Here is a 26,830-nt window from a genome sequence, read left to right as displayed (position 1 = left end):
AATTCTTGGCAACATGTGGGCCCACGCATTACCAAGGCTGTTTGGAGTGCGCGGCGGGAATTTCACTGGGAAGTACTAAGACATCCTCCATCTACTCCTGCTCTCTCCCTATGCCATTTCCATACTTTTGGAGCCCTGAAGAAAGACATTTGTGGCCGTCGATGTGCTGCGGACGAAGAGCTGTACGCATGAGTACAATCATGGTTCCGTAAGCACGGCAAACATTTTTCCATGAGGCCACTGACCATCTTGTCTCACATTGGGATAAATGTATTAACAGTTATGGCGATTACTTTTGAAACCATAAACGGTTTGTTTACTTTTTTTTCATCTTCCTTGTTTTCATTTGACTACCCTCTAACACTTACCGCAACGTTTATGGCCAATGATTTCTGGGAGACAGAGGAGGCTATCATTTTCACGCAAAGAGTGACAAATACTCTGCAAATTTTCTAGACTAAATTGATGAAAATATGCGTATTGCAAAACTACTACGCTGTCTATATACCTATACTGCGCTGTGGTTGTCGTTTCTCGAATATTAGCGATTTGGCGTTTTTTCGTGGATAATGTTGCATACTTTATATGTTCGTAGTTTTAAAATGCTTTAATAAATGTGTGGCATGACCGAGGGGCGTTGCGTAAATAAAATTTGAGTAGGTACAGCATAGTGGATAATGGGCGGAGGGGCATAGGCGCCAGTGGTGCCACACGACATGGTCACATGATCTCAGTAGTGTGGTTGTAAATACTATTACATCTTTTATTTATCTCACTGTGAATAGACTTAAGTTGGTGGATAGTACAAATAAGTTTGTAAATAGTTATGTTGCTCGTGTTTCTCTAGCTGTTTATCAAAAAAATATTATCTTACTATAATTGTTCCTTGCTGTTTGTTCTTGTTATTTCATATTCCTTTGAATTTATTGGCTCATGATTTTGTTTCTAAAATCGTCTTGTGAATTTCGCTTGGTATATCCCATATTTACAAAGTTTCAAATGGTTTTAGTATTTGAAACCAAAGTGTCTAACCCCTGAAATGTATAGGCCAGCGACTCTGGCACAGGGCAGTATAAGGAGCCCCGGACTTTGGGTCCCAGGGCTACCTGCTCCTCTACAATTTCTAGCTACACAGTGCATAAGCCTTCGCTAGAGTTACATCCCTCTAAAGCAGTTAAGGACAAAAAGAAGAAATCTCGAGAAGAGGCCATTTTGGTGATGTCAGAGACGTCAGATCCCCGCACGCTATCGGACTCAGAATCTGTGTTTACTCCATGTTGCTCCACCCCCACCAGTGACAAACAGTGATCCTGGTGCGTGACCTGTCATCCTGACTCTATAGCGCTTGACAAAGATCCCCTTTACGTGATAATTCAATGGAATTGCAGTGGATATTAATGTCACGTGCCAGAACTGCGAAACTGATTTCCTACTGATTCGCGACCTGTGTTGCTCTCCAAGAAACGCAGTTCACTGATGACCATTCTCCAACTCTTTGAGGTTACTGTCTCCTCTGTCGGAACCATACTGGCTCCAAGAGAGCTACTGGAGGGGTCTATATGCTGCTTCGCAGTGAAGCTTTAACTGAGTGGATTCCCCTCTCGATCACATTGAAAGCAGTATCAGTGTGAGAACGAACAACCTTAGCGATTACCCTTTGAAATGTCTGTTTATCCCTGGGCAGGGGGATTACGTACCTTATATTTTCACTTTTAGCCAACAACTCTCTCCCATCCCTTCCTTCTATTTATGGATTTCAGTGCACTCCACCCCCTTTGGTTGAGTACCAAGTCAGCTGATAAAGGACTTCTCATTGACCAACTTCTTTCCGATCTTGATCTGTCTTCTCCCTTACGGCATCTTACCTACTTTCTTGCCGGATATGGCATTGTTTTGGCTATCGATATTACGCCCTCTTCCCTCAGTCTCATGGCATCACAGAAGTGGTAACTATACGACGCTTTTTGTTGTAGTGATTACTTTCCGGTGATTTTGTGACCGCCCAGTGGAACATTTGCCACATTCGGCTATCCAAATAGCCACCTGGCAGTTGTATACTTCTGCAGTCACATTCATCTAGTCTTCGTCAGACTGCATAGGCGAGGTTATTGGAGATGTCTACGCCGTGATCTCCCACGCCAGTGTCGGCTAACTTCTGAACACATTAGAGAAGCTGAAAAAAATCCCCTGTCGTTTACCCCTTGTAATTTTGAGTTGTGTATTGAAGCTTTCAATGACTGGAAACTGCTTCAGGCTCTTGATTGGTCTCATTATACGGCTCCAGATCCTGATAAAATTCATCATCAGATGGTCCAATATCTGAAGGTCATCATGCGACCCAAAGACTCCGTCTACTCAAGATCCCTAAATATAATTTGCTGGAAGTTATTTTATCTTGGAATGGAGTGACGGTGACATAATCCGCCTCTTAAAGTAGGGAACAACTCAACGTTCATAGATAGCTACCAGACGATTAGCCTCAATAACGTGTTCTGCAAACTGCCTGAAAGATGGTAGCTCAACAATTATGCTGGGTTCTCAAATCATAGGTTTTATGTCTCCGTACCTGTGTGGTTTCTGGGAAAAACGATTCACTGTCGACCATCTAATTAGATTCGAAAATGTTGTCCAATAAGCGTGTTCCAAACAACATCTCATATAAGTCGTTTGTGACCTACTTAAGAACTATGACACTGCTTGGCACCATCAAATTTTACTTATCCTCTATGACCGGGGCATTCGAGACTCCCAACTAAATTTTGTTCGTCAGTTTTTACCCTTTCGATTATGTCAGGTTAGAACTTGTATGTCGCTCAACTACTAAATGGCTCAAGAGTTCAGTGTCCCTCAGGAAGCCATGCTAAGTGTGACACCGTTCCTTACTGCTATCAGTTGGCTAGTGACCTTCTTACCCTACTCTGTATTTCGAGGACTTCTGCAATTGGTATAGATCCAATATATAACCATTGCTTAACGCCAATTCCAAGGAATCATCACAAGAAGCTCCACTTGGACGCTTTTCCATAGCTTCCAGTTTTCTCCTCCGAAGGCGCTGGTGACGGATTTCTGTCACTGTACCACGGATCACACCCACCACGTACTCTATTTGGATACCCAGCGCTTGAATGTTGTTGCAAAGTCGCGATTTTCGGTTCTCCATTTCGATAAAAAGTTGACACAGCTGTTTCACGTTCATCAGTTAGACTAACTGCGTGTGGAAACTTAATACTTTCTGCTTTCTCGCCGACACCTCTTAGGATGGGATTCGTGTTACTTCATATTTACTGGGCACTGGTCGTCTCGACGACTATGGTTGCCAGGATTACAGCTCAGTGGCACATTTTCTTTTGTAATCGTTGGGCACAATACATCATTGTGGAGTATAGTGGCCACTGGTACCTTCGGGATCCGTCCCGTACATACTTTCCTGACTGAAGTGGGGTTCTTACCTCTTGAGATTCGATGATGCTTACCCTTGCTCACTTACGTAATCACCATACAAAAATTTCCTAACCATCCGAATTAATGTTTTTTTTCTTCATACCACGGGTATCGGTCGCACTGATGTTCACCCTCAGGTGGGTTTCCCAGTTGGAATGTGCCTCGAACATTCTGCCGACTCCGCATAGCGAGTGCTCCCAGAGATGCTTTTACATCCCTCTTCTCCCTGATCAGGAACAATATTCGTTACAGGGAGCTGATGGTCATTAATAGAATCCTTTGTTTTCTATCTCTGTCGCATTTTAATTTATATTGCTCCAATGAGTAGTCTCTGTGATATCGGCCGATGCTTCTCTTGTCACCCTATGACACTTTCTTTTCTCTGACATTAGTCATACTAATTGGTCAGTTGTCTTTCCCTGGATCGCACGTCATGTGGGTATAGTGTCGTATTCGGTTTTGTAATTACTGGACACAGTACATCACTGTGGAGTAGAGTGACCACTGAATCGTTCCGGACTTGTCCCATAAATACTATCCTCTCCGAAGTGAGGATCTTACCTCTCCAGTTGCGATGATTTTGGCTTGAGAAGCGCTTACTCGCCCAACATACGCTTTGACTACCCGGGACGTGGATGTGAGGGTTCAAATGGTTCAAATGGCTCTGAGCACTATGGGACTTAACATCTGTGGTCATCAGTCCCCTAGAACTTAGAACTACTTAAACCTAACTAACCTAAGGACATCACACACATCCACGCCCGAGGCAGGATTCGAACCTGCGACCATAGTAGTCGCGCGGTTCCGGACTGAGCGCCTGAACCGCTAGACCACCGCGGCCGGCGTGGATGCGAGGGTGCAGATAAGGCTTCAACTCACTCGGAGATGGAAAAATATCTGGTGACAACTCTGTGCTATCAAGGAGAGCATGGGTGCGTGGTGTTCCTATATCTGTTCCATCTGAAAGGAACCCAGCATCCTATGTCGCCTTAACTTCGGTCATGCTATATTAATCCATATTTTAATCTTAAGTAATGAGCCACCTCAAAGCTGTGGTTGTGGAGCCTTACAAAAAGTAGATCGCAGTATACTAGACTGTCCCTTCCTTCTGGCTCTCCACGTGAAGCATGATCTTCCGAAATCTTTGTCTGTAACGTTGGTGGACGACATATTGACAGCTGAGCTGATTCTTCGTGCTTTTTCCTCAGATCAAAGGTTTTAAAATGCTTTTGGGTTGGAGTCATGGTGATCGGGGTTGGGGTGGCTCCTTCTGCCTGCTGGACCGGGGGTCCCTCGACCCTATGGCCCCCGTTAATAACTCTGGTCATTCTTCTTTTAGTCTGTTTTTAATTACTTTTCAATACGGTTAGCCCTTTTCTGCCTCATCCTACTTAATTTTTTAGGAGTGCCCCTTCGCTTAGCACACTGATGGAGGTATGACAATGATTCCTTATCCTTGACACCCCCCGATGAGGAAGCTCTAGTTGAAAAGGTTTTAATTCTTTCTGCGAGAGAGTAGGTCCTACTCTCACATCTGACCTCGGATGTGAGGTTCGCTTCACGCTGCATGCTGTGCCTCGAGAGACACTAAATTATGCCCATCAACGTACCGACCTGCTTATTCCTCTCATCTTATTTCAATATTGTCGTTCTAACTAGAATACGCCATATTTTTAGCCTTCCTACTTTTACTATTACGGGCCTCCTATCCTCCGGGATAGATGGAATTGTTTATTCCTTTACCGCCTTAGCCCTGCGTCGTGTCGGCAGCTGTCAGACCTGGTCTAGGTGCCTCTCGCCGTAGATGAGCCTTGGCCTGTAGACTGGCCCGCCCCATATACTTTTATCGCTCATGCAATTACTTCTTATCTCTGGCTTCAAAGATGCTTTCTATGTTTCCTACATAATTCACAATTCGATTATATCCCTGGCTGAACGAGGGAATGATGACATCGTTATTTAGTAGGAGGTGCAGTAAAGTTGTAACATCTCCGATTCTTTTCCCCTAAAACTCTAAAACTGTGAAACTTGTGCAACTTCCCGACGTAATTTCCCTGCCGCCGTAAACATTTTTCATAATGTCGACGCCATGATTACATGGCCGCTGCGTACACTCCTCTAGAAGTCTGTTTCCACAATTGGGATGTCACTGATGAAATAACGACACTGCTAGTGAATATGCGACCACGGAAAGGGTCTTTCATCGTTGGAAACTGTCAAAAGTCGCTAGGAGACAGATCAGGTGAGTAGGGAGCATGAGAAATCATTTCAAAGTTGTTTTCACAAAGAAACCGGTGCGTCACGTTCACCCAATGCGCTGGTGCATTGTCTCGGTGAAAGAGCACAGGTGCAGCCCTTTACGGCCGTTTTTCACGCAATGGTTCGAAGAGCTTATTCTTCAAAATATCATGGTAGGATGCACCTGTCACCGCAGTACCCTCCGGCACGCAGTGAGTAAGGATTACACTAGGGCTGTCTCAGATAATGGCCACCGTCTTTTTTTGAGCACTGGCACTTATCCTAAATTTTTTGGTAGCTGCTGCAAACACAGGTGTTTAGCAGTACACCGTTCAGTGCACAATGTAGCGAAATGCAGGAAGATCTGCAGCGGATAGGCACTTGGTGCAGGGAGTGGCAACTGACCCTTAACATAGACAAATGTAATGTGCTGCGAATACATAGAAAGAAGGATCCTTTATTGTATGTTTATATGATAGCGGAACAAACACTGGTAGCAGTTACTTCTGTAAAATATCTGGGAGTATGCGTGCGGAACTATTTGAAGTGGAATGATCATATAAAATTAATTGTTGGTAAGGCGGGTACCAGGTTGAGATTCATTGGGAGAGTCCTTAGAAAATGTAGTCCATCAACAAAGGAGGTGGCTTACAAAACACTCGTTCGACCTATACTTGAGTATTGCTCATCAGTATGGGATCCGTACCAGATCGGGTTGACGGAGGAGATAGAGAAGATCCAAAGAAGAGCGGCGCGTTTCGTCACAGGGTTATTTGTTCAGTGCACATTGTAGCGAAATGCAGGAAGATCTGCAGCGGATAGGCACTTGGTGCAGGGAGTGGCAACTGACCCTTAACATAGACAAATGTAATGTACTGCGAATACATAGAAAGAAGGATCCTTTATTGTATGATTATATAGCGTTACGGAGATGTTTAGCAAACTCAAGTGGCAGACTCTGCAAGAGAGGCGCTCTGCATCACGGTGTAGCTTGCTGTCCACGTTTCGAGAGGGTGCGTTTCTGGATGAGGTATCGAATATATTGCTTCCCCCTACTTATACCTCCCGAGGAGATCACGAATGTAAAATTAGAGTGATTCGAGCGCGCACGCAGGCTTTCAGACAGTCGTTCTTCCCGCGAACCATACGCGACTGGAACAGAAAAGGGAGGTAATGACAGTGGCACGTAAAGTGTCCTCCGCCACACATCGTTGGGTGGCTTGCGGAGTATAAATGTAAATGTAGATGTAGATTGTTGAACCTAGAGCTCAGCAGCAGATGACCCCTACGTGTTCCCATATTGACAAAACCACATCTTCAGGTACGGCGGCAAAGGGAGGACTTGTAGAATTCATGCCATGGAGAAGCGATGCTATACAGCATTCCCAAGGTGAACCAACACGGAAGACCTAAAAATGGCTCTGAGCACTATGGGACTTAACTTCTCAGGTCATCAGTCCCCTAGAACTTAGAACTACTTAAACCTAACTAACCTAAGGACATCACACACATCCATGCCCGAGGCTGGATTCGAACCTGCGACCGTAGCGGTCGCGCGGTTCCAGACTGTAGCGCCTAGAACAGCTCGGCCACTGCGGCCGGCACGGAATACCTAAAATAAGAGCGGGAACCACTGCAAGTTGCTTCTCGCCCATGCTCATGAATGATAGAAGTCGATGTTATGGAAGAAAAATTTAATCAAAGAGCCTCTTCAGTAATGAAAAGGTAACTAAAGGTACCAGAAAAACTGTTTTAATATTTACTGTACTGTAGTTTCTGAAATGGAAAACGGAGATTACGGTACAGAATGACTAAAACATTAACATTACACTACGTGCAAAGCAATCTGTTCGCCTTAGTGATAGGTTAGGTAATCAATCAGCGTAGTAGCTCTTGCAGAAAGAATAGCAGCGAATGTGGAGTCCATGTTATCTATAGCTAAATATTAAGTATAGAATGAAATAATTCATAGAAAATCAGGTAATGCGCTGTGAGGAATCTGTATTCATTTGCAGTCAGCGTTCTCTAGCAGGGCTTCAGGTAACTGTTGGTATTCTCAATGAGCACACAGGTTCCGTCTGTAGGGGTAATAGAGAAGTCACGAACAGAAATATTACAGGTGGCAAGTAGTGGCAGAAGACTCAGTCCTGTGATGGGTGGTTTATTATTCAGGAGAAAGGGAACTGTTGTGTGTGTGTGTGTGTGTGATAGAGAGAGAGAGAGACAAGACAGTGTTGGGCAGAAATGACGAGACGCTTCTGGCCACACTGTCCGTACATTATTTTGCTGTTGTGTGCGAAATCATACGGTAGGAAGTTTTTTTTAAAATGTGAAAAGAGCTGCAGCCGCACTTCGATAACTGTCACACCACAAAAGGCGTAGGAGCGCATCAGCAAGTGAGAAATTTGGCGTTCGTTGAGATGAGGTGGCTGTGGCTCCAGGACAGTGGAAAATTTAGTTTCAAAGCCGTTTGATTATTGTCATGAAAACTGAATAAAAATTACAGTAATTCCCAAAAGGAATAAAGTCGTTCATTTGAATAAATGACGCATATGTTGTCCTCAGGAGTACAGACTATATCAGGAAGATTCTTAAGAAAATGTATCTGCTGCGGAATAGATACAAAACCAAGCTTAAATTCCCACGAAGTAGGTGTTACGTTAAATACACTCAGCTAATTGAATGGTAATGCGTGATAACCTAAATAACTACCGAACAACTACTGTAGCAAAATATTATCAGTAGGCCTGTCCCGTAACCCGAAGAAATTTTAATCACCGTAAAGGCTCTCTGTGGTACAAAAATCAGTTTACGGACACTTGTGTTTTAGATAAGAACCGAAAGCCAGAATAGGAAAAGAAAAGCCGTAATGTTGACTTCTTCCTTTCACAAAGAAAATCAAGATACTTGCCATCACTGAATAGCCGTGCTGTTGCGAAGGTGAGAGACACGGTAGTCAGTATCAGTGGGGTTGACAAGCAGCTTACATTTCTAAACATCAATGTCTCAGGCCCCGATAGACTTCCTATCATATTATATATAGAATTTATGAGTGAATTAGCTCCACGCATAACCATAGTTAACAACGGATCCCTTGAGCAGAGATAGGTTCCCCGTGAGTGAAGTAGCACAGGTCACATTCATCTACTGATAAGGAAGTTTAGCTATCGTCCTGCATCTATATGTAGGAGAATATCACAACATATTCTCTGTGCAAACATAAAGACCTACCCGAAAGAAAGTAAATTTCTCTATGAAACTAAGCATGGGTTCCAAAAACATCGATAACACTAAACCCAACTCGCGCTCTTTAAAGATCATACCCTCAGTGCCATGGTGAAGAAATTAGATTTTCGGGGTTTGTAGACTTGCGAAAAGCGTTTAGTATAGTGTTATATCAATGGCTCCTGATGAAATAGGTTCCTGTGGGATACTTATGGGAGGTAGGACGTCAAACGGGCCTACTTGGAGCAGGAGAGGCACCACAGGAGATTTTAATTTCCACTGTCTATACTTTTACAAATAAATTTATAAAACTTTATCAGCATGACCAGTAATGATTAAGGATTCACACTCATAGCAGTGGAAGTTCACAAACATGACAAAATATTTCTTTTTTTACATGTGAAGTTTCATCATTTTTACAGTTACTGTTGGCAGAATTTGATGCTATAGGTACGCTTTTCTTCATATGTAGGAGAGATTCTTCGATGAATTTTGCACAGCATACAAACCATACTTACAGGTGTATGAAATTCTAGAATTTATGTAATTTATGAAAAAATGAATAAGCTGTTACATTTTAAACTTAATGTTTAGAAAAAAACTCAAATTTTATAGTTAATTACCTCAGTTTTTACCACAGTTTTTAATGGATTTGGAAAATTCTAGAGTTTCATACACCTGTAACTATGTTTCGTATTCTATGCAAAATTCATCGAAAAATCTCTCCTAGTTGTGAAGAAAAGTGTACCTATAGGAAGAAATGCAGCCAATAATAAGTGAAAAACTGATGAAATTTCAGATATAAAAAAAAATTATTTTGTTACGTTTTTGAACTTCCACGGCTATGGGTGTGAATCCCGAATCCTCCCTGGTCATGCTGAAAAAGTTTTATAAATTTATTTTTGAAAGTATAGACAGTGGAAATTAAAATGTCCTGTAATGTCTCTCCTGCTCCAAGTCAGCCCGTTTGACGTCCTACCTCCCTTAGCCATATTTATTACTGGATAGAAAATTTTCTCATAGGGTTGGGACACAGCACGTAATCCTGGACGGTGAGTCAACTACAGATACTGAAGGGATACCTGCTGTGCCTAATGGTATTCAGTGTTTTCCATGTTATAGATTTATGAATTAGCGGAGACTATTTTCAGATGTCCACGGCCTCTTACAGATTATGCTGTTCTCTGAGGAAATTCCTGGCAACTGCTTTTAGATTTTGACAATATAATAGGTTGGGGCAGAAGCCTGGCAACTAGCTTTTAATGTAGAGAACTGCTATGTTGTTCTCTTCACCAAACGTAAAAGTGTGGTGTATTTAAATACGGGATTAATGAATCGCAACTAGACTAAGTCATGTTGTGCAAGTGTTTAGGAACAATAAGGTGTGGAGATACCAAGTGGAGTGGTCAGTTGGCCTAAGTTATGGGTTACGCAAATGGTAGACTTTAATTTATTGGCAGGATACTCTGAAATTGAAGTTAGATGGCAAAATGATTGCCAACAAAATGGTTGTACATTCCACGCTTCTATACTGTTAAATTGTGGAGACTATGAATATTGTTCTGGCGCCAATGTATAGATCAGACAGATATCATGAAGATACACAACAGGAAATTGAAAAATGAACACAACGAATTCTTCGACCCAGTAGAGAATATTTTTTTGATACACGGTTGAGGACATATACAGCAAACAATCACATCGACAGAGCAGTACACATCCAGTACAGTCGAGAGGGCGTGCGAAATGTCAGCGGTAGTACCCTGTATGCTCTCCTTTCCCATTAATGCAGGCTGAAGTTATCGCATAGAGACGTGCATTGCCATGTTGGAAAAGCGTACCGCTTTGTAGGTAGCACAACAGACTGAATGATGTTTTGGATGTACCGCACACTGCCCAATGATACCTCAACGATCATCGGAGGAAAATGGCCATTGTAAGACATAGTTCCCCCACCACTATGCCGGGTGTTAGCCTAGTGTGCTCCTGTCATATACATTTCACCTGTACGATTCCACATATGCGTACGGCCATCAATGGCCCAAAGCAGAAGCGACTCTCATCACTGAAGGCAAAATGTCTCCAATTGTTCTTCCATTAGCGCCTTTCTCGAGACCACTGGAGGGACTGCACAACTTTGTAGCGTGAGCGGTAGACGCCTAAACGGCATGCAGGAACGTAGCCTGCTTCACAGAGACGGTTGCAAATGGTGCTTGATGATACCCCTAGAGTAACAGTGTCCCACATTTGTTTGGAATCGCGGTGCAGTCAGATACGGCACTTCTTAAGATGCCACGATCTTGGCGTGCATCTGAGCTCGCCGCTATCCGGACCCACCCTGACGGCCGGACCCAAGCTGATGGGAATGTGCATTTTATGCTGAGCACTGGCCACAACATCGATACATTGTGGAAACCTCTCGATCCACGTCTAGCACATTACTGCGGTATGATCACCCAGCCTCCCGCAGACCCGCAATACGCCCTCGCTCAAACGCCGTCACTTACACAAACTATTCACGTCCACACTGTCACTGCAAGCTACCAAAGTCGCAGACACATAGGGAGATCCGTAAGCCACAGCAAACTGCCTGCTTCTGGGTCTGAAGGTCAACAACTCCTGCGAAGCTTGCAATATTCCACAGTTGATAATGCAGTTCCTAGTTTGTCCGCAGCGCTGCACGTTTGTTCATACTATGAACTGCCCTCTCATTGTGTCCCGTGCAAGTATGGTGTCCTGCCTCAGTCACTTGCATCAAGGTGTTCCTTTTTTCATTTTCGACTAGCTGTAAAATGAGGCTAAAAGCAGCTTGGACGGAAGTATACTCACCGTAATACTTTCTACACTTCATCCGTAAATATGATGGGAACAAACCTTAATATATCATACAGTAAAAAGTCCAGATGTGTGAAATAGATTAGCACAGCTGTAGGTCATGAAAATAGCGGGTTTTAATTCATAGGTAGGATACTGGAAAGATGCCGCTTGTCTACAAAAGATACTGCGTTAAAACGCTTTTATGGCTCTTAATTGAATACTGTATTGGACTCTTTAACAGGTCAGACGCAGGCTGTGAAGCATATATAATGAAGGGAAATGCGAATGGTCACAGGGTAATTTCACTGGAGAGAGAGAGCGTAAAAGAAACCTAAAAAGTTTTACCTGCAATACACTCTGAAGATGGCCGTTGTAAACCTCGCGGAACCTGCTTAAAAGGTCAAACAACCGGCTTACGGAGCAGGAACTAATGGTGTAGAAATTGTGGAGATAAAACTGGGCTAATAACAGCTCGTGTAGAGGCGTTCGAGCGGTCATTCCCCCCACCCCCCAATGCGCCATCCACGAATGGAGCACGGAAAAATCATAGAAGCAAAGTTTGCAAAAGGCTTCCGGAAGTAAGATGTCCATCCTATCATTCTTTATCGCTTTAAAGAGGAAGTTTGCGTCAAGATTGTGTCGAGGTTGCATCTCGATGTTCAACAGTGGACGTTCATTTGCTTATACAGTATATGATCAAAAGTATTCGGACACCTATTAATGGACATTAATATGGACAGTGTCGAACTCTTCGCCTTCATGACGGCTTGATGTCTGCTCTGGACACTTTCAAAGAGGTGTCTGAACGTCTGTGGAGGAATGACAGCCGAGTGTTCATGAAGAGCCAAAACCAGAAAAGGTTGTGATGTAGGATGCATGCGTCTGGAGTGAAGTCGACGTTCTAACTCACCCCCAAGGCGTTCCACTGGGTTCAGTTCGAGAAGCTGGGCAGGCCATTGCCTCACAGATGATTCTTTATGACACTATGCACTGTCATGCTGTTACAAATAATCATCTCTCAGAACTGTCCCTCTGGTGTACGTAGTACACAATGCTGTAAAACGTGCTTATGTCCGCATTTAGTGTTTCCTTAAGCGCAATAGGGAGAATACACCCTAACCACAAGAAACGCCCCCATACCGTAATATCACCTTCTCGGTACTTCACTGCTGCGACTACACGTGATGGCAAGTAAAGTTCTCCAGGCATTCGTTACACCCAAACCGTTCCACCGGATTGACACAGGGTATAGTGTGATTTATCACTTCATATCACTCATTTCCAGTCATCTACTGACCAGAAGCGTTGCTCTTTACATCACCTGAAGCGTCGGTTTGCAATGAGTACAGCAATGTGTGGTTTATGAGCGGTGATCGACCTTTGTACCCCGTTCTTTTAACTCCCTACGCACACTCATTGTTCTAGCTGTACTGCTGGTACACTTTGAAACGCAAGACTGTTTGCTTTAGCTGATTTCACGCGATATTTTAAACCACACTCCGCAATGCACGGCAGTCCCTCTCCGTCATTACGTGAGGTCTACGCTGTCTAGGTTTAGCTACGATTGTTCCTTCGCGTTTCCACTTGACAATCACTTCACCAAGAGACGACTTGGACAGCTTTAGAACAGTTTAAATGTCCCTGACAGATTTTTTACCAAGGTGACATCCGATGGCAAGTCGACATCCGAAGTCACTGAGCTCTTCCATTCTGCCGTTGCTGCTCTCCACTCTCATGACACACAGTTCTCAACCCTCCACTGCATAGGAGTGACCGATACTTTTGATCAGGTAATGTATTGTTTCTAGATATGTGAATTCTGTATTAAAAATATACGTTTTTGTCGAGTCGAAAACCATTTCATTTTTACATTCGTCGAGCTCCTTTTCGAAAATTTCAGAGTAATTCACTAATCTGCGTAAACACCATATTATGGCATTTCGACTTAATTTCTTAGCTAGTGGTGCCAGCTGATTAGTAGAGAACCTCCTACTTACGTGTGAAACTTCAGTTACGCCATCCATGTGCACTGAAAACGAAAGGAGATAAGCATGGAGGTCGCGTACGTCCGCTTAGCGTCAGGTCAATGGCGTCACGCAGACACACGCGTCCCACGCGCGGCAGCCCGTAATACGAGTCCATCAGGTAAGATTTACGACAGCTTAGGAGGATCCACGGGTGCGTGTGGCTGCTCCACAGCATAGCGGCCTGTATGGAGCTCACTGTGTTACTGAGTTTCCCTCAGTATGCGTCGGTGTTTATTTCACGTTCCTTTACGGTAGTTTTAGTTCAAACATACATTTATTTGTTAAAAACATGTGTTTCCTCTGAGCTGTTAACTTTTGTATGTCAAAGTCAACTTCTGTACTTGACTTTTGATGGAGGCTGCTACTTACATTAATAATCCTCAAATTTATTTCTGAATTTGTCGGGTGGAAATGAAATGCAGTTATTATTCTTGAGAGCTCCTTGGTGCACAGAGCAGATTTTCTGAGCGTCTCATAGGACTGTATCAGATGCAAAAAAGATAGGAACTACAGACTGACTGATATCAAGTTGGCTGTATTCATCGTACTTTTGGGTGTCTCATTTGTTCTAAGTTTCATCTGCATCGAATTTCTTGTACAGTGAGCTATGCCCATTTCTTGTCTTTGTAGAGTATTTCCAGTTGTGCTGTTATTTAGTGTTAATACGTCAACGTGTGTAGTGTTTAGCTATTTTATGTTGTAAGTGCCACTTGTTTATGAGTTTTCTTAGACTGCATCACTATCCCTACTGCCTGAGAGAACTGATGTAAGGCAGTTCTAATTCTACCTTGTTATATAAGGATAGGGAGAAGCTATTAAAATTTAACAGCTAACTTACAATAGCTGTTGCGACTGTGTGCTAGTTTTTAACATTTCCATAAAAAGTTGACGTGTATTTTTCATGGAACGGGTAGCTATATATAGAAAATATATTTTGACAGTTATTAACTGCTGTACGGGAGTAAATAATAGATTTCACACTTAGTTTTGAGTGTAAATAAGCAGCATTCCCAATTTTAGCGATTATGTGTTTACAGTTGTTGCTTGGTGCTGTATCTTCAGCGAAGTCAAATTAGTTGGTGGCACATACACTTCTACAGCACTTTTCTACCCGTACATAGATCGTCCTAATTATCACCATGACGGAAAGAACCGGCAATAAATTACCGAACCTATGCTGTTAATTTACAAATTAACACAACTGAAAGAAGAAGAAGTACTGTGGAAAACTACACTACTGTTCATTAAAATTGCTACACCACGAAGATGACGTGCTACAGACGTGAAATTCAACCGACAAGAAGAAGATGCTGTGATAGCAAATGATTAGCTTTTCAGAGCATTCACACAAGGTTGGCGCCGGTGGCGACACCTACAACGTGCTGACATGAGGAAAGTTTCCAACCGATTTCTCATACACAAACAGTAGTTGACCGGCGTTGCCTGGTGAAACGTTGTTGTGATGCCTCGTGTAAGGAGGAGAAATGCGTACCATCACGTTTCCGACTTTGATAAAGGTCGCATTGTAGCCTATCGCGATTGCGGTTTATCGTATCGCGACATTGCTGCTCGCGTTGGTCGAGATCCAATGATTGTTAGTAGAATGTGGAATCGGTGGGTTCAGGAGGGTAATACGGAACGCCGTGCTGGATCCCAACGACCTCGTATCACTAGCAGTCGAGATGACAGGCATCTTATCCGCATGGCTGTAACGGATCGTGCAGCCACGTCTCGATCCCAGACTCAACAGATGGGGACGTTTGCAAGACAACAATCATCTGTACGAACAGTTCGACGACGTTTGCAGCAGCATGGACTATCAGCTCGGAGACCATAGCTTCTGTTACCTTTGACGCTGCATCACAGACAGTAGCGCCTGCGATGGTGTACTCAACGACGAACCTGGGTGCACGAATGGCAAAACGTCATTTCTTCGGATGAATCCAGGTTCTGTTTACAGCATCATGATGATCGCATCCGAGTTTGGCGACATCGCGGTGAACACACATTGGAAGCGTGTTTTCGTCATCGCCATTGTGGCCTATCACCCGGCGTGATGGTATGGGGTGCCTTTGGTTATACGTCTCGGTCACCTCTTGTTCGCATTGACGGCACTCTGAACAGTGGACGTTACGTTTCAGGTGTGTTATGACCTGTGGCTATACCCTTCATTCTATCCCTGTGAAACCCTACATTTCAGGAGGATAATGCACGACCGCATGTTGCATGTCCTGTACGGGCCTTTCTGGATACAGAAAATGTTCGACTGCTGCCGTGACCAGCGCATTCTCCAGATCTCTCACCAATTGAAAACGTCTGGTCAATGATGGCTGAGCAACTGGCTCGTCACAATACGCCAGTCACTACTCTTCATGATCTGTGGTATCGTGTTGAAGCTGCATGGGCTGCTGTACCTGTACACGCCATCCAAGCTCTGTTTGACTCAATGTCCAGGCGTAACAAGGCCGTTATTACGGCCAGAGGTGGTTGTTCTGGGTATTGATTTCTCAGGATCTATGCACCAAAATTGCGTGAAAATGTAATCACATGTCAGTTATAGTATAATACATTTGTCCAATGAATACCTGTTTATCATCTGCATTTCATATTGGTGTAGCAATTTTAATGGCCAGTAGTGTAGATTAGAAATACCTAAATACAATGACGGAAATAAAAATCGCATCACCAAGAAGGAGTTGTGCGACATAAACGAAAGTTGGTGGATGTGTTTCTACATCTGAAAGATGGTGTCTATTCTGTGAGGATTCAAATCAGGTTTGCTTTAATTACGCCCTCTAATGATCGTGAGCGTTAGTTACCTCTCAGATAATGACGTGGTGAGTTGATCGTAGTCAAAAATGCCGTGGACTGATGACTTTAGCAGTTAAGTCCCATAAGATTTCACACACATTTGAAAATGCCTTGATGGCGACACATACGCCATTATCGACACCTCACTGAGTTTTGCGAGGTCGTGTAATAGGGCTACGTGAAGCAGGGTGTTCCTTCTGCGACAATGCAGAAAGACTTGTCAGGAATGTAGCCACTGTACATGATTGCTAGCAGCGGTGTAACAAAAATGTACTACCGAGAAGGAAGACCATCGTGTTCGGCGTATGGCTCTGAAGCATCGTTCAGCGTCTCCAGCAGCAGACTGAGCAGCAGCTAGCATCACAGTGACACAACAAACTGTTAAAAATCGGTTAATTCAAGGATAGCACACAGCCAGACGCCCTGTAGTGTGCATTCCACTGACCCCAGACCACTGCCATTTGCGACTTCAGTGGTGTCAAGCAAGAGCTAATTGGAGGTCACGGCGTAGGTTTGCTACATTTTCTGATGAAAGCTGACGGTGCATCGGTGTCAGTGATGGCCCTGTGTTGGTTAGGTGGCCATTTGGGAACTTACAACCAACCTGTCTACGTGCTACACACACTGAACCTACACCTGGTGTAATTATCTGCGGTACAGTTTCGTATGACAGCAGGAGCACTCTCGTGGTTATTACACGCACCCTGACTGCAAACTTGGACGTCAGTCTGATGATTCAACCTGTTGTGCTGCCATTCATGAACAGTACTCCAGGGGGTGACTTCCAACAGGATACGCTCTCCCTCATAGCACTGTTGTAACACAACATACTCTAGGGAGTGTCGACATGTTGCCTTGGCTTGCTCGAACACCAAATCTGTCTCCAGTCGAGCACATGTGAGACATCATCGGACGATAACTCCAGCGTCATCAACAAACAGAATTAACTGTCCTCGTATTGGCCGTCCAGGCATGGAACTCCATCCCACAAACTGATATCCGACATCCGGCACCTGTACAACACAATGCATGCACGTCTGCATTCTTTGCATGCTTGCATTCAACATTCTGGCGCTGATTAATGTACCAGCATTTAACATATTCAACTGCTTTTCTCGCGCTTACGTTAATCTGTGATCTTGCAATGTTAATCACTTAAATTTGTTACCTATACAAATGTATTTTCGGAGTTTCATTATTCTACATTAATTATTTTTTTTGCGTTGCGATTTTTTTCTGTCAGTGTAGTTTGTACACAGTGTCAAATACTTTTTAGAATAATGTTCAATCCAGCTGCATGAGGTTGCTTATAATCCAAGATTGTGACACAGACCTCAAGATTTTGGGACAGTGTCATTAAAGAAGCCATTGAGATTAAGGTCACAGACAATCTAATCAACCGTGACTCGGGATACCAAATCAGCACTGCCTGCAATCCAGCGCTTGAGCTTGTGAAAACTCAACCCAGGACACTCCGGGATTCTACAAGAAATAGAAGTGGAGACCGAGAGAACAGCCGTGAGACAAGGTGTCTGACATTGGAGACCAGATCTGACACACCCCAGATCATGAACTCGACTTCAGAAGACGGCCAGGCCGGGCGCGGACGGCGGAGGGAACACCAGCGACCAGAGAGGGACAATGTAGCCGCGTCTGGCGGACGCGGACCACAGATGGAACACTCGACCCGGCGCGGACCGATTAGGGAACGCCCAGCTTCTCCCAGGCATAAATAATGGACTCGATCGACCCAAGGACCAGTCTCAGGTAGCACCTGAAGAAGACAGCGAGGCACGCTGTTGAAATATCGTGCGAGAACGACGCGAACATCCGGCAGGATTCCCGAATATCCAAGACGTCACCACCTTTATCATTGTTATTCACACAGTGGGACACGGTTGTCTTGAAATTTATGGGTAATTCTACAGACAACGTCGCGTTTTATTCTTCCTGTTGAGGAGCATATTCTTGAAGATGAAATCTTTTGTACGTTAATGTGGTGTTGGAGAAAGGTATGGCATACAATGGTCATCCTTAAGTAATTCCCGTATTGATAGAGCATTGTCATAAGCGTCCGGTGAGGAAGAGCGACAGAGAAACAATCTTGAGATTGACGTTCCTATACGGAAATCCTGAGTCATCTGAAAGTTATATAGATTTGTGAACCATTTCTCCAAGCACTGGATAAATTTGCAGATTCTAAACATGTAGGAACCTGAAGATAATTGTTGGAAGTGCTCATTCATTGCTAGTTACCTGTATAGAGATAATTGTACTGCAAAACTGCTTCCCACCCTCATTTCTTTGGTTGGGACATCTTACGATGCTAACTAATCAACGGCTGTGCTATAATTGATAGACGAAAACTGAACTGATAGTTAAATACCTAAAAATTTTATCAGAAGCTGATAATTCAACCGTCTGGAAAAACCCTTGACAAAACTTTCCAATGCGGCGGAAAGAAAAATGTAACTCACCGTCGACGGCGGGATCGTTAAAGATACAGCACAAGCTCGGACAGCACAAGTATTCTTGGCATTTAAAAATATTTGGAAGCTGTGCAAAAATCCAAAATATGGGTGGGTGGACTCTTCGCGAATCCTAATCCAGCGATTCAACCACTGCACCATCCTTCTCGAAAACTCGTAGTGCGGATGTCGTAGGCACCAAAACGTCACGGAGCACCGGCAGGTACGGCTTACTGACCACCAGCATGTGAATCTAGCATCTAAACTGTGAAAAGAATTTGCATGTAATGGCTTCCACGACTCTATGAACACCGTGGGAGAAAGTAATTTGTTCCTTTTTGTGAAGGAGTTCCTAGAAGGAACGTGTTTCACCATATGTCAGAGAAATAAAAATTAAAGTATCTGTCTCCATCTATTAATTAAGTGACGAAGTCATATTACGAGGCTAGTGGGATCGGAGAAGTAGGGAAAACACAGTGCTTCACAGTCAGTCGCAGTGAAGGAATCAAGTGGATGCAGGGGATACTTGAAGTGGGCACACAGCCATAGTGTAAAGGTTAGAGTGAAGTGGAATCTGAGGACGCCTGCAGAAAGAAGCAGTATTCATCTGGTAAAAGTCTATGATCTATGGTGGAATCAGAACATATTATAAAACGGTATCTATGTACATATGCATGTAAGTATGTTCCACATCCCTTCCTAAACCATTGGACCGATTCCAACCAAACTTCGTACACACATCACTTACTGTCTGGAAAGAATTGCTGTGGGGAAATAACCATCTACCCATCAAACGGGCGGGTTTCAAAAAGCAGCCCACGACGCTCGCATAGCCATACTTTAGTCTTCCAGTATTTGACAATGAGAGCACTTAGTGAGTTCCAAAAAAACTCTGCACGTAATTTTTAAACCTTTACGAAGCTTTCTCTTGCTGACAACTCCTACAAAATGATGAAAGCAAAAACAAATGTTGTCGCTTATTACATTTTCACTGTTCATTCAGCAGAACTGCCGCATAATTTATTACGTCTTTACTGCTAACTGTATTCGCGACACATTTTGCAGACAGTATTCATTTATACCACTGAATACACCAGCAAAATTGTATCATTGTACGATACGTAGTTCAGGAGATTTGGCATCAGATACTGAGATGCTAACAAAACTACGGCATCATGCGTGGCGGTTTAATGTATTACTTCTTTACTTACTAACTCTATTCGCAACAAATTTCACAAATGGTATCCACATATATCGCTGAATGTACCTACAAAAATATGTCATTTTACGACGCACAATTCTCGGTGTATGACGTCAATTACTGACATGCATGAAAATGAAACTGCAGGTCGAAATTCACTAGAAATACACGTACAAATACGTGTCAGATACATGAAATATATTTGACATGTTCGTACGCAGTCAAAGCCACGGGTAGGAAACTGATTTCATCGAAATTTGGTTCACTCATTAGTTACGATATGGAAAGAAATACTGTGGTGGGAAGAACCACCAGCCTTCTCATGGGGTGAGCATGTTAACGTGGAGAGAGGAGGAGCAGCATAACTGTCATCGTGGTAAGTTCCTATGGGACCAAACTGCTCAGGTCATCAAAATGGTTCAAATGGCTCTGTGCACTATGGGACTTAACACCTTAGGTCATCAGTCCCCTAGAACTTAGAACTACTTAAACCTAACTAACCTAAGGACATCACACACATCCATGCCCGAGGCAGGATTCGAATCTGCGACCGTAGCAGTCCCTTGGGTCCGGACTGAAGCGCCTAGAACCGCCGGCCGGCACTGAGGTCATCGGTCCCTAGTCTTACACACTACTTAATCTAACTTAAACTAACTTTCGCTAAGGGCGACACATACACACATGTCCGAGGGAGGATTCGAACCTGCGACGGGAGGGGGGGGGGGGGCGTGCAAACCGTGGCAATGCGCCTGAGACAGCTTCGCTACCCCGCGCGGCGAGGAGGAGGAGGAGGAGAAGGAGATGGATAGAGGGGGAAGGAGAAGATAGACAGCCGGGGGGGGGGGGGAGCGAATGGACAGCGATAGTGGGGAGAGACGAGATGGTGGGACGGCGGGAGGGGGGGGAGCGTAGAAGTGGTGGGTAGCGAGAGGTAGTGAACATAGATGGGGTGCAGGAGGAGATGAACAGAGGGGGAAGGAGGAGATGGACTAAAAGGAGGTTAGAATAAATACATACCTGGGCAAAGCCTTGTACTTAGCTAGTTACAAACAAAGAAAGATCAGAGGAGAAGGATTGAACTGTTGCGATTTGCTTGCTGGCTACGAGGTGAGCGGAGTGATACAAATTGATGGATCTTTCAATGTATCTGCACTGCAGATTTTCATGGAACAGAAACGTTAGAGACAGCGACGGCTAATTGTAGGCTGAACATGTTACAAGTGCGTGAAAAAAAAGCAGTTAACGATTACCATATGCGTTTAGTTGAAGCTGACTCATACTATATGTATCGAAAGTATAATAGCCGTGACGTTATAAGAGGAATAATAACGTTAATAATCAGTAACATGACAGTCTGAGTAAATTACAATCACACTTACAATGATGTTGTGCTTTACAGGCAATGTCAATAATCCAGAGAGAAGTTGAAGAGCATTACCTTTGCACAGTGGGCAGCGGTACGAACGACGAGCACAGCTCTGAGCGCACGGGTTTTGAACCCGCGATCGTGACGCAAGCTACATCCCGTAACTGCACACCGCCTCCACACTCGACTTCCATCTTGCGCTCTTCGTCATCTACGACCATACAAGCACTCCAGTGGGAAGCCAGCCAGCGGTATCTGCAACAAAGCCGGGCCATACACTCACCATCAAAGGCGTATCGACTCATAAAGAGCACCGCCTAATCAGTGCCACGTTCTGACGGGGAACATGTTAACCCACTATATTAATACACTGTATGCGCCAAAGACATAGCACACACACACACACGCACACACACACACACACACACACACAGAGGCACACACGCTCGTGCGCGTGCGCGCGCAAGCACCTGCATGCTTTTAGTACTATAGATTAGTAAGTTTCAGTGGTAATGTATTCGGAAATATGTTCAACTTCTATAAAGCACTAATGGGAAATGAAACGTATTATTTATTCAGTGGTGAATTAAATATGTTCTTTCTCTACCTCTTCCAGACGAAATTTCCGCTTCATATTTCAAAATTATCTGTGACTATAGAAGTCGAGAATGAATGCATTCTTCACTGTAGACGGAGATAATTCTTAAATTCGTTTTGAATTATTATATGGGTTCGAAATTATTATTTTCCAGCGAATCAGTTGCGTAGTTCTAATATTCCCGCTACAAGAAAATTTATGCGCTGTAAGACATCATAAGAAATTTTCATGCAAATAGAAAAACAGAAAACGCAAACTCGTTGACTGGTTCAAAAACAATATGGAGGTTTAGGGTTTATTATTCGGTTGACAACGAAGTCATTAGAGACGAAGGAAAAGCTGTTGTTGAGGAAGACTGGAGAAGGAACTCTACCGTCGCCTTTCGGTAGGAACCACACCGGCGTTTTCCTTACGCGAATCTGGAAAACCACGGAAATCGTACATTTAGATGGCAGGACGGAAATGTGAACCACTGCCATTCCGAATGCGAATCCGTGACACCTCAGTCGGTCTTTATAAATAATATTCTTTACACTTGTAATAATAAGTCTGGTTCTAATTTTACCCAGAAAAATTTATCGTTCACTAAACTTGATTCCTTGAATTTATCCTTCCACGAGGCTGGTTTATATATATTCCAAGAGAATGTCAGATGCAATCTTGTTACGATATTAAAAGTAAGGTCACTTACATGGGTGTGTTCTACATCAATCACTCACGACATCTACTACACGTCATTTTACAATCGTTCACGCAGTAAACATTCTTCTTTGAGTACCTATGAACTTGTTAGATGCGCGGCAACATAGGTGTTAGTCGTCGCGGTGTGAGTACATCAGATGACATGTATGTCTCAGTGTACGTTTAAGAACTATGTTTAGCTATGTAATTCAGTGTTTCATGAAGACAAAGGCAGGAAACGTACAGCTTAACCGTCGTCGATATGGAGATTGTTATAGATGGAATACTACGAGGGGCGTTCAATAAGTAATGCAAACAATTTTTTCTATTCATTATTCCAATAAGCCAATTATTCCCCACTCTATTGGCTGCAAAACTATATTTTTCAACATTATATCTGTTCAATGCGAAGGCCATACGCCATGTTACTGGGAGGGCCTGTATGACCACATGGTACTACTCTACTAGTCAACTTCAGAGTCAACGTTTTGCTGCATCAGTAACGTCCTCCCCGCAGAGTGCATCCTTCATTGAGCCGAACAGGTGGAAGTCAGAAGGTGCGAGATACGAGCTGTAGGGTGGACGAGGTGGAACCATCCAGTAGTTTTGTAGGCTACTCTCGGGTGCGCAGTTTTGTATGAGGCCTATCGTTGTCATGGAGAAATAAGTTTTCATTTTTGTGGCAACGAACATGCTGAAGTTGTTTTTGACTTTCCTGAGAACAGCACAATGCACTTCAGAATTGATCGCTGCACCATGACTGAGTATATCAAACAGGATAGCCCCTTACGAGCCCCAGAAGACCGTCAATATGACTGTACCGGCTGAGGGTGCGGCTTTGAACTTCTTCTTCGGGAGAGACGTGGTATGATACCAAACAATGGACTGCCATTTTGTTTTCGGTTCGAAGAGCTGAACCCGTACTCCATCGCCTGTGACTATGTTCGCAAAAAATTGTCACGATCAGCTAGCAACGCGCAAGCACAAATGTTCTTCATTGCTCCTTATGGTCTTTTGTTATGAGGCGACGATTTCAGCGGGCACGCACATTTGAGTACCCCAACTGGTGGACGAGTGTATCAGTACTATCAACAGAGACATCCAATTGTGTAGCGAGATGTTTGATTGCGATCTGTCGATCACCTCGAATAAGATTGTCCACATGTTCCAGCATAACGGGAGGCGGCTGGTACGTGGAAGATCGGACAGGTTTGCGCGACCTTGTTGCGATGATGACAGACGCCTTGCCCAACGACTTTCCATGCTTCTGTTCACTGCCAGGACGGGGAAGAGGTTCTGCAAGCGCCTATGAATATCTGTAACGTTCTGGTTTTCAGATAAAAGAAACTCAGTGTAGCCTCTCTGCTTGGAATGCTCCTCCGCTATAGACACTATTTTGAAGGCTCCGTATAGCGCCGTTAGCTACCGGAACTTCATGAAACTATAGGGGCTGAAGCGGGACTATTCCACGAAGTCGCACAAGAGATTCCGCATTTTTTCAGCCGAAACTGGCCGAAGAGAAAAGTGGTGCATTACTTATTGAACGGCCCTCGTACGAGGGCGTAGTGAAAATAATGCCTCCAAATTTTTTATGGGAAAACATTTAAACAAAAGAAACGTTACTAATATGTCCACATCTTTATTCATCAAGTCTACATATTTATTTCTCAACATAGTCGCCCCTGCGATGAACCCATTTCTTCCAAGGAGAGACCAATTTGTTGATACCGTCACTGTAGACTGTTTTTTTTTTTCTGGCAGACCTACAACCTCGCCTTTGTTTGCACCGCTACATCACTATCAAAGTGAAGTTCTCGAAGATGTCCTTTAGCTTTTGGAAACAGATGAAAATCGATGGGTCCATTTCGGGCCTGTACGGAGGACGATAGACGACAGCGAACCCCCGGCGTTGGGTTGTTGTAGATGTCCAAGCGCTCAGGTGTCGTCTGGCATTGTCATGCTGGAGGGGAGGGTCCTGGGCGAACTTCTTCTGCGGTTAGAAACTCGATTACAACACGCTGTTTCTCAGGAACTAGCATAGTTACGCTACACACCACCATGTTACAATCTAAAATTCGAGACCTCTAGCAGCGAAGGGCTGTAAATATATAGGTATGAATAATAAAGGTGTAGAAGTTTAATAAAGTTCGTTTTATTTAACAAACACATAAAAAATTGCGAGGCTCACTTTTCAGTACGCGCACATACTAACCGTTGTCGGGGAATAATGAAAGGAAGCAGCAGCAACGTGTTTAAGGAAACATTCAGGAATTCATCCTCATTGATTTATACAGCATGTATCATAACTAAGAGTTAAACCTGACACTGGTGAATTATTCGATTGTAGAAGTAAAAACGTTTGAGGGAACTCGGATAGCCAAGAGTGAAGTTTGCGATAGGAATGTGAATGTGTGATTACGAGCCGTCACTGACTTCAGTATGAAGTATCCGAGCGACTGTGTGGATACTTACATGGAAACGTGCACTGACAATGGTCTTAGAATAATTTCCGCCTCGTGAACTGTTGCAGCAGATGCTGCTTCCTAAATTGCTCATAAGCGTTAGTTTCGTAATCCTGTTGAAATTTGCTAAATTTACGTTAGTGGGTAATTGTACGGTGTACCCGTAGTTGCAAATTAACTTTAAGTTAAAGGTCATGGAACTGCTGATAAATTTACAAGAGTGGGCGGTAGTACTGTAGTACTGTGTAAACTTTATTTTGAAAATAAAGATGAGTATAGCCAAAAAATCCTTTAATTGCCTCACGGGTAGTGAAGCAGCCCAAACAATCCCAGTTACTGATCAGTGTCGTACAGTCAAGAACCATTCGCTATAGAGTATATAACAGTTTGTTGTTGCATCTTGCCGTCGCAGGACGCTCGCGCGCATGTATAGGGTTCGCTACATGCGCATTCAGGGTAGCAGCTCCTGGCTGAGGCCGATTATGAGCTACTGCGCCTTTCTGTTTGTACGTTGCTTGTTAAGTAACCAAACAGTCCCTCAGTCACTCAGTCGTCAAGATGCCACCTCGACGTGTTCATCGTGTGTGTAGGTGACGTCCTACTATTTGTAAGCCGCACACATGAGTAATTTAATGAATGCAGATATAATTCAGAAGTTTCTGCGCAAAGACCGGTAACTTACATAAAATTTATAGAACTGTGGATAAATGGGCATGACGTGTTCAAGGCACAGAAGACGTCAAACTTCGGCTGTCATAAAATTTTCACCTGATTTGTTGTTTACCAGTAGATAGAAATAATGATTACATTTAACAACTTATTATGTATTGTACTGCCATTATAAAGAATACAACGAAAGTTATTCTACGTGAGACTCCATATGGACAATTCAGGACATTAGTCCTGGCACGATGAAACGTATCCTTTTATGCACTGTAACAAGAAGAGCATACTATTCTACTAGATTTCCACTGTTGTTGATCGATTAACATCAAGAGATATTCACTATAAGAAAGAAGACATGCGGGTTATTTTTAGGTACAAAACTTCTCGAAAGTTGATACTGAGTCATGCAGTGGAGTAGCTACCTTGTTTCAAGAATGGTGGTTGCACAGTTCCACCATATTCGTATTGCTCAGTGACTTTCGAATGGACTGAAGGTTCTTCCCACTTCTTCATCCATTACAGAAAAGACAGTAGCTGCAGTACTGAAAGTAATGGAGAAAGACACGTGTGTTTCATTCAGATAGATGAATCCTTGTTATGTCTGCACCAGCAGTTCACAATTCCGCTGTAGTGTACTTTAACACCGTTTTGCGACTTTCTTGTAATCATGGTTTAACAAATATGAGAGGTGGTCTGCATCACGTTACTTTCTACAGTTTAAGATCATAGAGCATGCATACCTAGAACAGTCAACCAATATATTGTTGCCTGTTATGTATATCGCCAGAAAAGACCATTAAGATAAAACTAGAGAGATTCGAGATCGCAC

At 43.5% G+C, this 26,830-nt stretch overlaps 1 protein-coding gene across 2 annotated transcripts in view; it reads right to left on the bottom strand.

Moving 5' to 3' along the window:
• The window catches only part of LOC126183723 (thrombospondin type-1 domain-containing protein 7A-like), a 1,149,604-nt gene that overhangs the window by 332,251 nt on the left and 790,523 nt on the right, over positions 1-26,830 (bottom strand). For both annotated transcript variants that reach the window (XM_049925914.1, XM_049925915.1), the window contains one exon: positions 21,667-21,849. In XM_049925914.1, coding sequence (XP_049781871.1) covers positions 21,667-21,849 — 183 coding nt within the window. The remainder of the gene's footprint in view (positions 1-21,666; positions 21,850-26,830) is intronic.

Source organism: Schistocerca cancellata, chromosome 4, assembly GCF_023864275.1.
Source record: "Schistocerca cancellata isolate TAMUIC-IGC-003103 chromosome 4, iqSchCanc2.1, whole genome shotgun sequence".
In the NCBI taxonomy this organism is placed as follows: Eukaryota; Metazoa; Arthropoda; class Insecta; order Orthoptera; family Acrididae; genus Schistocerca; species Schistocerca cancellata.
This window is presented reverse-complemented; position numbering and strand designations above follow the sequence as displayed.